This window comes from Haliaeetus leucocephalus, unplaced genomic scaffold, assembly GCF_000737465.1.
Source record: "Haliaeetus leucocephalus isolate CR32 unplaced genomic scaffold, Haliaeetus_leucocephalus-4.0 Scaffold858, whole genome shotgun sequence".
NCBI lineage: Eukaryota > Metazoa > Chordata > Aves > Accipitriformes > Accipitridae > Haliaeetus > Haliaeetus leucocephalus.
This window is the reverse complement of record NW_010973294.1, coordinates 4,985,967-4,999,244: the sequence shown is the minus strand read 5'-3', so window position 1 is coordinate 4,999,244 and position 13,278 is coordinate 4,985,967. Positions and strand designations below refer to the sequence as shown.

The window sequence follows — 13,278 nt, the reverse complement described above, 5'->3', positions numbered from 1 at the left end:
TTATATATACATAAAAAAATATATATGTATATATACTTTATAAGTATGTATCATTATTTTCTGCTCTTTATTCCCTCTGTAAAGAAAAGTTTACACACATTAAAAACAGTAAACTAGCTCTCCTCCACATAAAACCATACTAATAAGATGTAATAAGAATTAGCAAAAACTCAGCATTGAAAAGAAACTTGACGTTTCAGGCTATATAGCTACTCAGCTTGGATTTACATAAAATCTTTGGTAAATTATTACAACAAACGTTCTTTACGTAAGCACACCTAAGTAGATCCAACTGTCTTCACATACTTTGCAATTTGTTAGCATTGTGTTAAAAGTTCATTTTGTAATTAAAACTTTTTTCTCTGACAATCTTTATATAGGACTTAAGCTTTGAAAAGGAAAATGAAGAGTCTGAATAACCATGTACCTGGGTGTATGTACAGTTCTTCTTTTTGCACTTGCCACATGTAAACAGATCAGTTTGGGTACCTCCTGTTTTCGCCATCTGATGCTCTCTGATAGCTTCTTTGGTCAGATTTTTGCGCATTTCTTTCAGCTCATCACTTGCCATTTCCTGTTATGGGTGAAGAACAGACAGAATTTACTACAAAGTTTTAGTTTTAAACAAGTCATTACCACTGTGCGAGCCCATTTTTTATTCAGAAACCATGAACAACAACTCCATTGGAGGGCAAAGTAATTCTACACATTTTTAATTTTACAAGACTTAAGTTGGGATATTTCACAGCACTGAAGCTACAAGTTAAAAATGTTTTGGTTTTTTTTTTAAACACAGCTGAAAAAAATAACAACAGTAAAAGTTATAATATCAAACACCTAGAAACTTTGATGCAAATGCACTGCTGAAATTCAGAAATGTAATACAGAGACAAGGTAGAAGAGGACTTAAAAGTTCTCCAGAGAGAAAGAAAAAGATCCTCTCCCTAGGTTAGATCCTTGCATAATTATCTCATTGACCTACAGAAGATTATTATAGGAAAAATTTATACTATTTTGACTGTTTCCATATTTGTACTGAGAAATACAGTATAGCCATAATTTACCATATGTTACCAGAAGTCATATACACTTAGTTTCAAAACACTAACCGAAGAGCTCAGGTTGACCAATTTTCTTTTTCCTTTAAAACAGTTCAGTGTGCAGGATCTCCACAATGTATAGTAATCAAGTGTGCACAGCAAAAATAAGTTGTTCCATTTTTGTTCAATAAAGTTTTACTTCAGATCCCATATAGATGTGGAATGCTAATCTTGTATTACTGTTGTTTCACTTTAGAAGTAATCTTAACACTAAGAGGTTTTTTAGCCATTAAAATTTTAATCCAAGGCATTAACTGAAACAAAGAACGGGCACTGGACTACACAAAACATATGTTTGTGCATACACACGTGTAGAACAAAAAAAAAAACCCCTCAAAGTATGTACTGAAGATACAATCTACTTTTCTTTACACCTTCCTTTATCAGCCTGTTTGCCCTAACCTCTATGTAAACCTATAGAAAGAAAAAACACAAAACTCAAAAAACTTTCCTTTAGAATAAAGCTAATTATGATTTTCATTAATTGATCGTAAATTTAATTTCTTTCAGTCTCCAAGATACTCCTTTATACCTGATTTGGGGGGCAGAATCCAACACATACAAGCAGAACTACAAAACTGAAACCAGATGTTAAGCATGCTTTTGTTTTTCTCTCCCATAAAATCTTATTTTTCATTTGACTTCCCAGATTTATTTTGATTTGTAAAGACAATGGACATCTGAATGGTAATTTCTATTCAAGTGTCCAAAATGTTCTTTCAATAACATAAATTTAATTTGATTTAAAGGGCAATTCTCCTAGCTTCTTTCCCCTATCATTTATGGCTTTTTCTGTTTATTGTTAAGAGTTTCTTTCAAAATCACTTTAAGTATTCAAGAGATAGATTCAAGAGATAAGCTTTAAATAAACACTGAAAATGCCAACAGGAGATGGACTGATCTTTAAAACCACAGTGCTATACCTTGCATAGAAGTATAACAGCAGAGGTTAGCATTTGGAAAACAAATGGGAAGACAGGCTAACTTACATATCCAGAAAGGTGAATGGGTAAGCAGCTTGGAGTCACTACACAGTCATATTTGCATCTTCCTAAACTTAAAAAACTATCACTGATATATCATGTGGCCTTTTAAAAACGGCACAACATACAGTGTTTCAGGAAATTTACATGCAACAGCTTACCTGCCTTCTGACTTACAGACAAAATCAGATATTTAGGAACCATTAACAGGCACCACTTTGATTCCCTCTGCTCCAACACAGCCTTGTAATTCAGACTGCAAGCCACAGTCTTTCAAAAGTGCGGGCAGCTTACATAAATTATTTTTACGGCTAATAAATACAGGCCAGGATGTAAGTTCAACAGGGAAATAGTTCAAGACCTATGCTTTACTTACCTCTGCTGTCATTTTGGCAAACTTGTCAGGAGGAATGTTCCCACATAACACATTTTTCCTTAGGTTAGGATTCTTTGCATCCTTGAGATTCGCTATTCTACTTCGTACCCTATTTTTGTATTTCATATCAGTGTTTTTTAATTCTTGAAAGATAGGTGCATTGGATTTAAGGAACAAAACATTAACAAGTAAAACAGAAAGGATTCATTTTGGGGGTCAACTTTTCTAAAGCAATGTACTTCTCCAGTGTTGATCAAGTCCTTCCCCCCACCTCAACCAACAGTTACTTTCCTGTTCAACATAGCAGACTTCACGTCTTCTGAAGTCTAATCATAGTCTAGCACATGGTCAGTGAAATGTGAATTTTTGGGTAATAGGATCTCAACTGAAATTGTGAAAAGTCACCCATAAATTTCTCTCCAGTTCCTTGGCCTCATCCTGAGTATTAATTGATATCTAAACCAAATATTCAAACACTGGCAGCTCACTATCAGAATCTTAAAACAGGGTTTGCAACAGAAACAGGAAATTCCTTAACAGGAACAGTGGCTGACTGTAATTACTGAAGGACATTGGCAAGTTAGAATCATGAAGCTTAGACTATTTCTATGCTTATCACCCCCCCCAAACAAAACCCCTAAAATAAAAAGCAGCTCAGACCTCTGCTCTGTAACTATTCAAACACTGCTATCAGAACGACCCTGTTGAAAATTCCAAATTCATTTAGAAATAGAAACTTGTGGAAAATGAAATAAAGACATTAGAAAAAGATTAAAACTGTTAACAAGAAAAGACTTAAAAATAACATAGAAGAGCCCAGCATTTTATGTCAGAATGCTTCAGTAAGACATAATGTTGTTGCTGCAAGGAAAACATACTGAACTGAAAAAAACCCACACACACTCACCTACGCACATTCGTACATGTTTTAAAGCAAATAATTTAGGTCGTGCTGGTTTTTTTAAACACTACATTTCTGCACTGATGTGTTGAACCGTTTGCTATTTTGTTTGAAATGAAATTTAAAAATATTCAATATATAAATCAAGGTAATTTATTTTAATATTATCAATGCTTTTAAAAAATACTCTTGTTCTAGAGCACATAGATGTACAACAAAGGATATCTTCTTCAATCTGAGAACCCAGCTCTTCCTCATCAGCACCAATAGCAATGTAATCATCTGAGGAAAACAAATATTAAAGTATTAGCAACCTGACAATCTCATCAGTGTTCTAGACCCCTGAGAGCCCACTCAAAACTCCGAAACTCAGCAAGTTATGAAACAACTGTAGTGAATTTTCCTTTTGTATAGGAAAGCTTAATTTACTGTATACTTATCCTTTCAAAACTTTTCAATATTCTAATAGGCTTGGCAAATACCCATCTCCACAGCATATTTGTGTATAGAATAGACTATTATAAAAAGAAAACATTTTGTATTGTGTTTCAACAATTCTTCCAGTCCACGCAATACAAGCATAAGCAATTAAGGTTTTGCATGCATGCACGAGAAAGATTTCATTAGAAACATAGTAATTAAATAACAGAAAACGTATTATTAGATATTTTAAAAAAAATGCAAAGCAGAGATGTGTCATAAGACATGTAAATTAGAAGAAATAAACCATAGCAATCTTGAAGACAATGCAACACTTGACCTAAAATGTCTCAAGATAATTGTTCACTGTTTCTGACCAAAACCCTTACTCAAAGACAGCTGCCTTTCCAAGATAGCTTAGGACAAATTAGATACAGTATGTGTTTTCCTCCTTCTCATTTTAACATGGGTGTACTTCAATGAGTAATCCAAACACCATTTCTCCTTCGATCTCATGCAGAAAGCCATAAAACCAGAAAATAACCTATTCAGATTGGCATTCAACCCATGGATGATCAGTTAATATGTGCTGTACAAAGTAACATAGCAAAAAGAGTTTTTGGAAAACTAGCTAAAATTAAGAATGCATAGAATTATGAATACTAAGATGCTATATGCAACTTTCTGGTCACAAATTATTTTAGAAGTCTATGAACTACATATCCAGAGGACCATAAATTCATGGTCGTTAGTCAGCTTTGATTACTGTCTGTATCTGAATTTATGTGAATTAAAAGAAAGAATAAAAGAGTGAAGGGGTAAAAACAGATGATTCAGAAATCTGCTTACACTGAGTCAGGTTACACTAAGCTAAGAACAGAGGAACAGGAGCTGGGTCATAAGTTCAGGTAGAAGAGAAGGAGCCACAAGAAAAATTCAGGTCATTCTGAGGAGTTCAACTTTTAGTTTGCTCCTTATCTATCATATCATTCAATTTGTCAGTTTAAAGACACCCAACTGTACATAAAGAGGAAAGAGAAAAAAAACCACCAGTCAAGGAATTTACAGATGCCCAAAAGGCATGAAGATACAGCGATGCAAGACTCTCTTACTGCGAGTATCTCAATGAAACTTCAAGATTAAATCAAAACAGAAAGGCAGACTTCGAAAATCCAAATCTGAAGGCCCACAGGATCTCTATGTAAAAAAGGCAGGTATGTATATAATGGCACTCTCAGTCAGAGATAAGACAAAAATAGCAGCTTCCACAAAAAGATTTAAATGAGGCATTAAGGAGGTAATAACCTCCTGAAAAGCAGTTCCACTGTAGGCAAGATATCAGATGAACAGAAGCCACAAAACATCCCACATCATCAGCAACAAAAATGTATTTCAGTACATTCCCATGCTGTCAAGGTTACTCATTACTTGCAACTCAGGTGAACTGGCCTATGGGTATATACACACAAATGGAGATAAACAAGGTTTATTCCACCCTACAGGGCAGGAGAAAAATAGAGTGGGAAGGACTGAAATACGGAAGAAGGAAATAGTTAAACTTCAAAATATAGTCTACAAAGCTCACCTCCTGTTCTGAGAGCTGCAGAGAGCATTTCTCTACATTTCACTCGTACAGAATCCGAAGTGCTTGGAGCCCGGGGAAAAGAAGGGATGAAAGAATTTGAGGGAGCACTACCCTCCTCCTTCCTGCTGCTGGAATTGCTACTTGAACTGCTAAAAAAAGGCAAAAAGAAAACTAATATTAATGTTTTTCCCCCTCTTCAAATAACTTTGTTCCAGGGCAAAACACAGGTCTTTTGCTATATCTATTTGATGGTATTCCAAAAAAAGAACACAGGCCACCTTTGTAAAGCTACTTATAGCTCTAGAGTCAATACAATTTTAAAAGTGTCTTTAGAATATTCACCAGGGTATTCCACACAATAGAGACACAGCAAGTATTTCATTCCATTATGTGGCATATAAGTTTTAATTCTCAGTTCTCTACATTAACATGAAATGGTTTTTTTTTTTCCTCCTATGGAACTTTACTTTAAAAAACAGTGAAGATGCATCACACTAACATTCAGTCTGCAGGGAATGCATTGCTTTCAGTCTGCTTCCTGTACTGACATGGTACCTTGATCACAAACAAACAATTAACATAGCTTTGCAAACTGTAAACCAAGAAGTTTTCAGCCTGCATCAGGACAAATGGTTAGAGGTTAAATTTAAATTTGAAAATGGCTGCTGGAAACAGATTCACTAGAACCAGAAACATATAGAAGAAATGGGCTTGCAGATACCATTTTGCAAATGTTCTTCAGCTCCTATAGTGTCATTAACATGGGCTCATTTTTCTGATAACATATATTTTGTGTTTACCAAAAAAAGTGCAGAATGAGATGGCTTATTAAACATGAAAGCTAACAGACAAAAGAAGTATTCTAAACCTCTAACATATACAATTACCACAAAGCTGTTACTGAAAGTTGTTTTACAGTTCTCAAAGCTCAGTGCTAGTATTGAGAGAAGAAGAAATATTTGACAGATGAGACAGACAAAATAAACAATAACTCCTCTGGCCATATCTTGACCTGTGGCTTTCATCTTTTTTTAATGGCAGCAGCAGCAGGACTTACTTCCCTAACAACACACCATTTCTTGTACAACTCCATGTATTTCAGAAAAGAACGTGGAAGCTGTCTCAAATATGACAAATTTGGACCAAATAGTTAAATGTTAATTTACCTAATTTACCTAATTTACACTGAGTGAGATTATTTGAATACTCATGAAGAATTAAGCACCTTTCTTCTCTTGCTTCAGGGCTGTTTTGTGAGGAAGATGCAGACTCCTTTTTCTTTTCTTCAGAATCTTTATCAGTTGAAGGTCCATCTGGAAATACAAAACACAAGAAACTCTTTTAACCAGAAATAGCAACCAATTTAAAGCAGCGGTAAAATATCTTTGATGATTTCTCCTGAACCAGTTGGAAATGCTATCAGCTCCCACTCTCTGCTTTGACCTTCTCTTGCAGTACAGCCTTCCACTCCCCAACACCCTCCCCAACCCAGCAAATGGAAAGTATGACAACACTTCAGATCCTTTGAGTCAAGTCCAGCATCTGTTTAAACTGGCAGTGAAGACATGATGAAAATGTAGACTTTTATGATTTATTTTTGCCAACTCTGCTGCATGAGGGAGACAATAACTTCTTAAACTACTGCATCAAGTCTCTAGAGTTTGTCTTCCATGTTTTAAATACAAGTTCCTACTAAAAGCATGTCATTCTTTTTTATTATATTCATAGAATTTCTACTAAAGGACTGAACCAAATGAAACTGTGGTATGAAAGCTACCATGGCTGCCAAAAATTATAAAGAACATTTTCATATGCTTTTGAAGTTTTCCAGACGTGCACATAGTATTTTCTGTGATGGCTCTTAAATTATTTGCCTTAGCATTTAAAAATATTTGAATTTGCCTTCCTCATACAGGCTACATTTAATGATGATTTTATAAAGAATAAAGATGAAAGCCTTTATTAAAAGGGGCAATCACAACATTTAGCTTTAGCCTAGCGAGAACACATACACCCTTCTATGGTAAAGAGGAATTCAGAATGGCTAAATGGAACTTCTGCTTTGATTAGCTCTCTAGAAAGGCTGACTCTCTCCACTGCCTACAGAGAAAGCCTAGAGAGACTGGTATCACTCACTGACAGATTTTGTGAATTCCTCTCTCTAAGCCCTCATAAAGCTGCCATTACACTTCTAAATCCATAGACTATATTATTGGGATAGGCATCTATTACAAACTTTAAAAAGAACTAAAAACAGACCAAGAAAAGGAGGGAAATCTGATAAGGCTCAGTCTTTCCCATGAATATGTCCTGAACTAGGTATCCAAATCCTTGTTTAAGTATGTAAAAGTATCCTCATTTCCAGAAGACCCCCATCCCCACATTTCCCAGGGGAACTTGGTGGTATGAAACACACAAATTCAGGTCTCATTCTAGCACTGAGCTTTTTTTTTTTTCCCTAGAGAGTAGAAAACTACTGTACTGGCTTATTTTTAATAGGAACAATTTCATTTAAAGCTACACAGAAAATATATTAGACTGGACAGGATTTTGATCCTTTCCTTAATTTTTGAGTTAAGGAATTTATCAAATCGAATATCACTTCATTAAAAAAATCATCATCATTATAAGAGGAGACCAGAGACAGCCATACTGGATCAGATGAAGCACCCATCTACTATTCTGCCTGCGGCTGTACCTAAAAACAGATGCCTACAAAACAGTATAGGAACCAGGCAAGCACACAAAGATACTACTCCAGAATATCTTCCCAGCCTTCAAGAGCTTAAAACTTTAGTGATTTCCCCAGCCATTGCTTTTAACTTTGTATTCAATCCTTGATAAATTTCTCCATTAAAAAGGATAATTAAACACAGTAGATGATACGCTTGGACTGATTGTCTTTAATAAGCTAAAGGTGTAATTCAAAAAAATCCTAATAAAGGTGTCAACACATCAACTATTATTTATAAAAAAGTAATATCACTAAGAAAGTAAACGAGGCTGGATCACAGAAGTTCTTTGCTATGACACCTAAAGTACACAATACTAAGAGAAAGAAAACAAATCCCATTTTTAACATGCATATTCACATGACTGACTACTCTCTATGGCAACAAATGCTTACATGATATATAATTTTTTAAAATATTCTAAATATGCATGTAATCTCATTTACCCTCATCATTTTTTAACTACATAATCATTTTTGTCGGAGGGTTTAAGACAAACTGATAGATCAAACAGGTATCTTGGGGTACAGCTCAGGTTCTGCAAAGCAGCACAGCTGCCTTATCGAGCTGAGCTCTGCTTCAGCCCATTTACGTCCGTATTTTTTTCTGGAACACAAGTTGTCAAATTCAGACCTGACCTAGGTAACTCCCACTTATTTTGCATCAAATACACTGCCATGTGTATTTGGCACCTAGTTTTAGTTTATCAAACACTTCCATTTAGTGCAGCACCACTTCATCAGAGATGGCAGGCACCTGAGAACATCTGCCAATACCCCGACTGCTTCTTTCACTTATGGAGGGCAGGGGATAGGTGAGGCACAGGGACAAAGCAAGAGATAAAAGCACAGTTCTTCCTACACCTGCAGACCAGTCTGTGCAAGCATGTGTCAAACCAAGGTCAAACTTCAGCAGCTGAGACAACTGGACCATCTTCAGCAAATATGTCTTCAAAACTACAACTTCTTTCATCACTTAAGAGTTTATAGATACTTTTGTTTAATCCAGTTTCAGAAATCTGAAAATAAAGTTAACAATATTCTCTGTTTGCTTGAAATACTCTCCTAAGCATTTAAAGTCATTCACTCTTATGGATCATAAATTGTTAAGCATCAAGGAGAAGAGATCCAGTGTCAAGCAGTATTTATTCTTAAACTCACACATTAATAGGTATTTCTTATTTTATTAAATACCATACTGACAAACAATGCAATTAACAGCCTGCTAGACAGCGTTTCAACTATCCTCTGGGGAAAGGAAAAAATGTTATCCTTGAGAAACTAGAAGTCTCTACTAATCAACTTAATTTACATGCAATGGCCAGACTCTAGTGCAAAGGAAGAATGACAGCTAACAGGAACTACAACCAACCGCAGAAATTCTAACAAATTAAGATGGAAGAAATGGCCCTTCTGTAAAAGATATTTAAAAATTCCATTGAGCAAGTGATTCACATCAGGAAGTCTACAGAACATCGTAATATTTATATAATATAAATTACAAGTTGCTTTAAAGAGGCACAATTACTTTTTCAACTTCATACAGCTATTAAAACTTACCAAAACTTTTTTTCAGAAACAAATTGAAATTGTCTCAATTTTAGGATTGAAAACTGTAACTTCACAGTTTTAGCTATTGCAGCTTCTGAAGGCCATAAACAAAAAACCTTTAAGCTTTTTTTTTAAATAACATAAGCTAATCTATATTAATGCTTCTTTAAAATACAAAGAACAAGCTAGTAACATAAATTGACTATTAGCCATTGGAAAAAGACTATCAAATTCTCACTGCTGCACTGCAGTTTCTATCTGGGACTTGCAATTAATTTGAAAGATACTTGTACCCTTTCCAGCAAAATAATCTCTCCAGGGTAAAACATGACATGACAGTGTTCTTTGTTACCAGAACAAAAATTTTAATGTAATAATATATGGCCAGAGATAACATAATTAATCTGAATGTTAGAAGTCATTAACAGCTTCATCGTAGATTCTTCTAATTATATTATAAGTTAACAAGACATTTGCTAGTAACAAGAAAAAAAAATGAAGATATAATGTTATTAATTTATAAAATTAACTTTAAATGATGAGATTTTTTAAAGTAAGAATTTTTCAGAAATGTTAAAGAAAGGTGGCTAGTTATTCCCTGGAAGCACATGAGAATTTAATTTAGTGGGTTCTTGCATGTTACTGATTCAGATATCACCACCAAATTTGGAAAGTTTTCCAAGTATTCAGTTTAAATAAGTTAAAGGAGAGAGATATGAGAATAGGTACCAGATGGCATAGTCTTTAATTTAACAATGACCCTCATATTTAATAAGTCTTTAGGCCCTATTTTCTAGACCCTGACCAAAATAATCTTGAGTTGCACAAGCAGCTACACTTGTCAGCAATTCCTCTGCAAGATGCAGTAAGACATGAAGGTAAAATCAGAAAAGCTTCTTCCTAGTAGTAGCATAGGGAGGAATAATATCTAAAATCTATAAACAATAAAATAATTAACTGTTTGCCCTTTTTAAGGATTTTTTTATCATAAGTGACAAAAGCATGACACATTAAATTTTTCGCTGTATATGTTTTTCTCCTATACAGTATGATGTAATTTGCATCATGTGTTATTATCCCTCCACTGATAATCCTAACAAGTTATTGATGTACTAACAGTACATGGAACAGTTCCAAATACACATTTGACAGGACGTGATTTCCACAGCTCATACTTGATACGGAAATGAACCTACTGCAATTATTTCTGCACTTGATTCTACTTGATATCTTATAAGAGACATGTATTCTTCTTATCAATAGTAAACAACACTCTTAAATACTATTAGACTGTAATTTAGGAACTTGTTTTGTCAACAATTTTTTTGAGCAAAGCCAGTAGGTTACTAGATGTCCTTGAATAACTTTACCCAATGACAGCATTAACATACCTGTAAGATAGTCCCAGACTGTACCAGCTTGCTCCAGTAGAATCAAACCCAGGTTTGAAATAACAAAGGATTGTATGAACAAAGTAATCTGAGTAAAACACTTCTGTGAAGTTTGGCTGGTGCTATCTTCTCTTGACAACATTGAGCACTTATTCTTTTAAAATAAAATTACTCAGGCATGAACTTTTTTGAAACAGGCATTTCAAAATGTTTGTGGCCCCTTTATCGGTACTGGCAATAGATGATCACACTTGTACTTAATGTTATGATTATTGTCCAATCATTCTGCATTTCCAGTTCAGTACATAAACTTACTGGAGTTAAGTTTACTTAGAGGTCTGGACATTCTTTTTCACTGTACACTCTTAGAGTTCAGTAAGTAATTATTTGTGATGGAGAATGTTAAATTCCTTAAAGGACTTTTTTGTTGTTTTTTAATATAAGGGAACGCTCCTCGTAACCTAAATGGGTATGCATAGATTCATTATCTGCATAGCATACTCTTATATACTCAGCTACTTGGCAAAACAATTGTTATTTGCAAATCCCATGTTATAACTGAGCTGTATCTTATTCTGAGAGCAGAATTTGTTTCCTTATGCAAATTGTGACCAACTCGGCTGTGTGGTTTAACGTTCTGACAAGCAACATCTGAAAACGATCTTCCACTGTGGCTCATTCAGTGAATCACTTCAGACAAGGCTTGCAAGCCAAGCCCTCTGCTGGGCAGCTTCCGACCCCCCTGAAAAATCCCTCGGTAACCTGGCATAGCTCTAGTCAAGCTATAAACATCTAGCGATTCACAACCCTACTTTGATTTCTTCTCACATTTCCCATGCATTCTTAAAACTAAGTTCTGATAGCATTGAACTTAAACAGTACGTGCAGCCTAAACAGTCAACAATTCTTGCCTAAATTCAAAATGTCATTTATAAAAATAACTCACAAAGACTTCAGATCTCTGAGTACAATGCTTGGTACGATTAACAGCTGTCCGCTTCTGTTGCCATCTTTGATCCATACCATTTTACATGCACTATAAACAGCATAATCGAAACTGATTTCTCAAGCAGCTCAACATACGGTATTTCGTATTCTTCTGAGAAAGTCAAAACTAATGATAAAACAGAATAAGAGTACTTTGTAAGATTCCCACCCATATTTCACGCAGCCCAGATACCCTATCTTGCACAGTTATGAGATTTTAAGTTCTAATGAATTACTGAGCAGTGAAACGAGAGGTGAAACATTTGCCCTACTATGCTTTATTATAAGGTCTACATTATAATCAAGGAGAATTTAACTGCATTAAGTTTTGAATACAAGTAGTGCTGTATTTTCAGGAATAATTTGATTTTATACAGTAAGTGTACAACCACACTAGACCTGGCACAATAATGTACACGCAATAATATCTGCCCTGTAACAAAAATTAGAGCATGAGCAAAGGTCACATACCCACTGCCTCAAGAAGAAAGCATTCAGTTCTGATTAATGTCAAATATTTGCTATTTACTTTCCAGTTCCTCACATGTTTGACTTCACCTGATGCAAGCAGCTTTAGGTAGAGTCTCCCAACTGTCTTAAAACAATCTGAATGTAGCAAGCCGTCAAAAGGGAAAGATCCACCTTGGCCCAACTGTATGTTACTGCCGCAATCCCTGTGCAGAAAACAGTAACTGCAAACAGGTTGGGCCAAAAAACTGATACAGTTGAAATTTAAGCCAGAAGAAATGAACAAAACAATTAGTTTCCAACTGGTCAGTTCCCAGCTCTGGTCTCCTGGATAGCCACTTGAGAACTAGTTGTAGCAGCACAGGAGGGAGCAAGGAGGCACCTGTGCAGAAGGGAAGCCAGGACCACCCCTTTCAGCAGCAGCCTACACCCAGATTGACCTGCTGTGACCATCAGGCACCACGGACTTATCCCAGACTTCTACAGCATGAACACCCTCTGGTCCTCAGGTAGGAATAATACTCCCTGCGTTTCACAATGTTTGAACACTTAAAGATCAGTCAGCTATAAGCAACAATATATTAAGACAAGTTTGACTGACTTAAGATATTGTGTAAAAAAAAAAAAAAAAAAAAAAAGAGACAGAAGACTATTTTTTACTGTCTTAATAAATAAATAGCAATTCCTTTGCTCAAAGGACAGCAATATTCAGAAGGGTTAGCCCCTCTCTTCACCCCCCCAAAAGCAGTATCCGAGGGCACTCCCAAAAGTTGAGAATTCCGGGG

The 13,278-nt window shown here is 35.3% G+C and overlaps 1 protein-coding gene across 4 annotated transcripts in view; it reads right to left on the bottom strand.

Moving 5' to 3' along the window:
- The window catches only part of TCEA1 (transcription elongation factor A (SII), 1), a 30,418-nt gene that overhangs the window by 2,759 nt on the left and 14,381 nt on the right, over window positions 1-13,278 (bottom strand). For all 4 annotated transcript variants that reach the window (XM_010582950.1, XM_010582952.1, XM_010582951.1 and 1 more), the window contains exons 4-8: window positions 6,591-6,678; window positions 5,366-5,514; window positions 3,586-3,642; window positions 2,460-2,614; window positions 428-574 (exon numbers count right to left, since the gene is read on the bottom strand). In XM_010582950.1, the coding sequence (XP_010581252.1) occupies window positions 428-574; window positions 2,460-2,614; window positions 3,586-3,642; window positions 5,366-5,514; window positions 6,591-6,678 (596 nt within the window). The remainder of the gene's footprint in view (window positions 1-427; window positions 575-2,459; window positions 2,615-3,585; window positions 3,643-5,365; window positions 5,515-6,590; window positions 6,679-13,278) is intronic.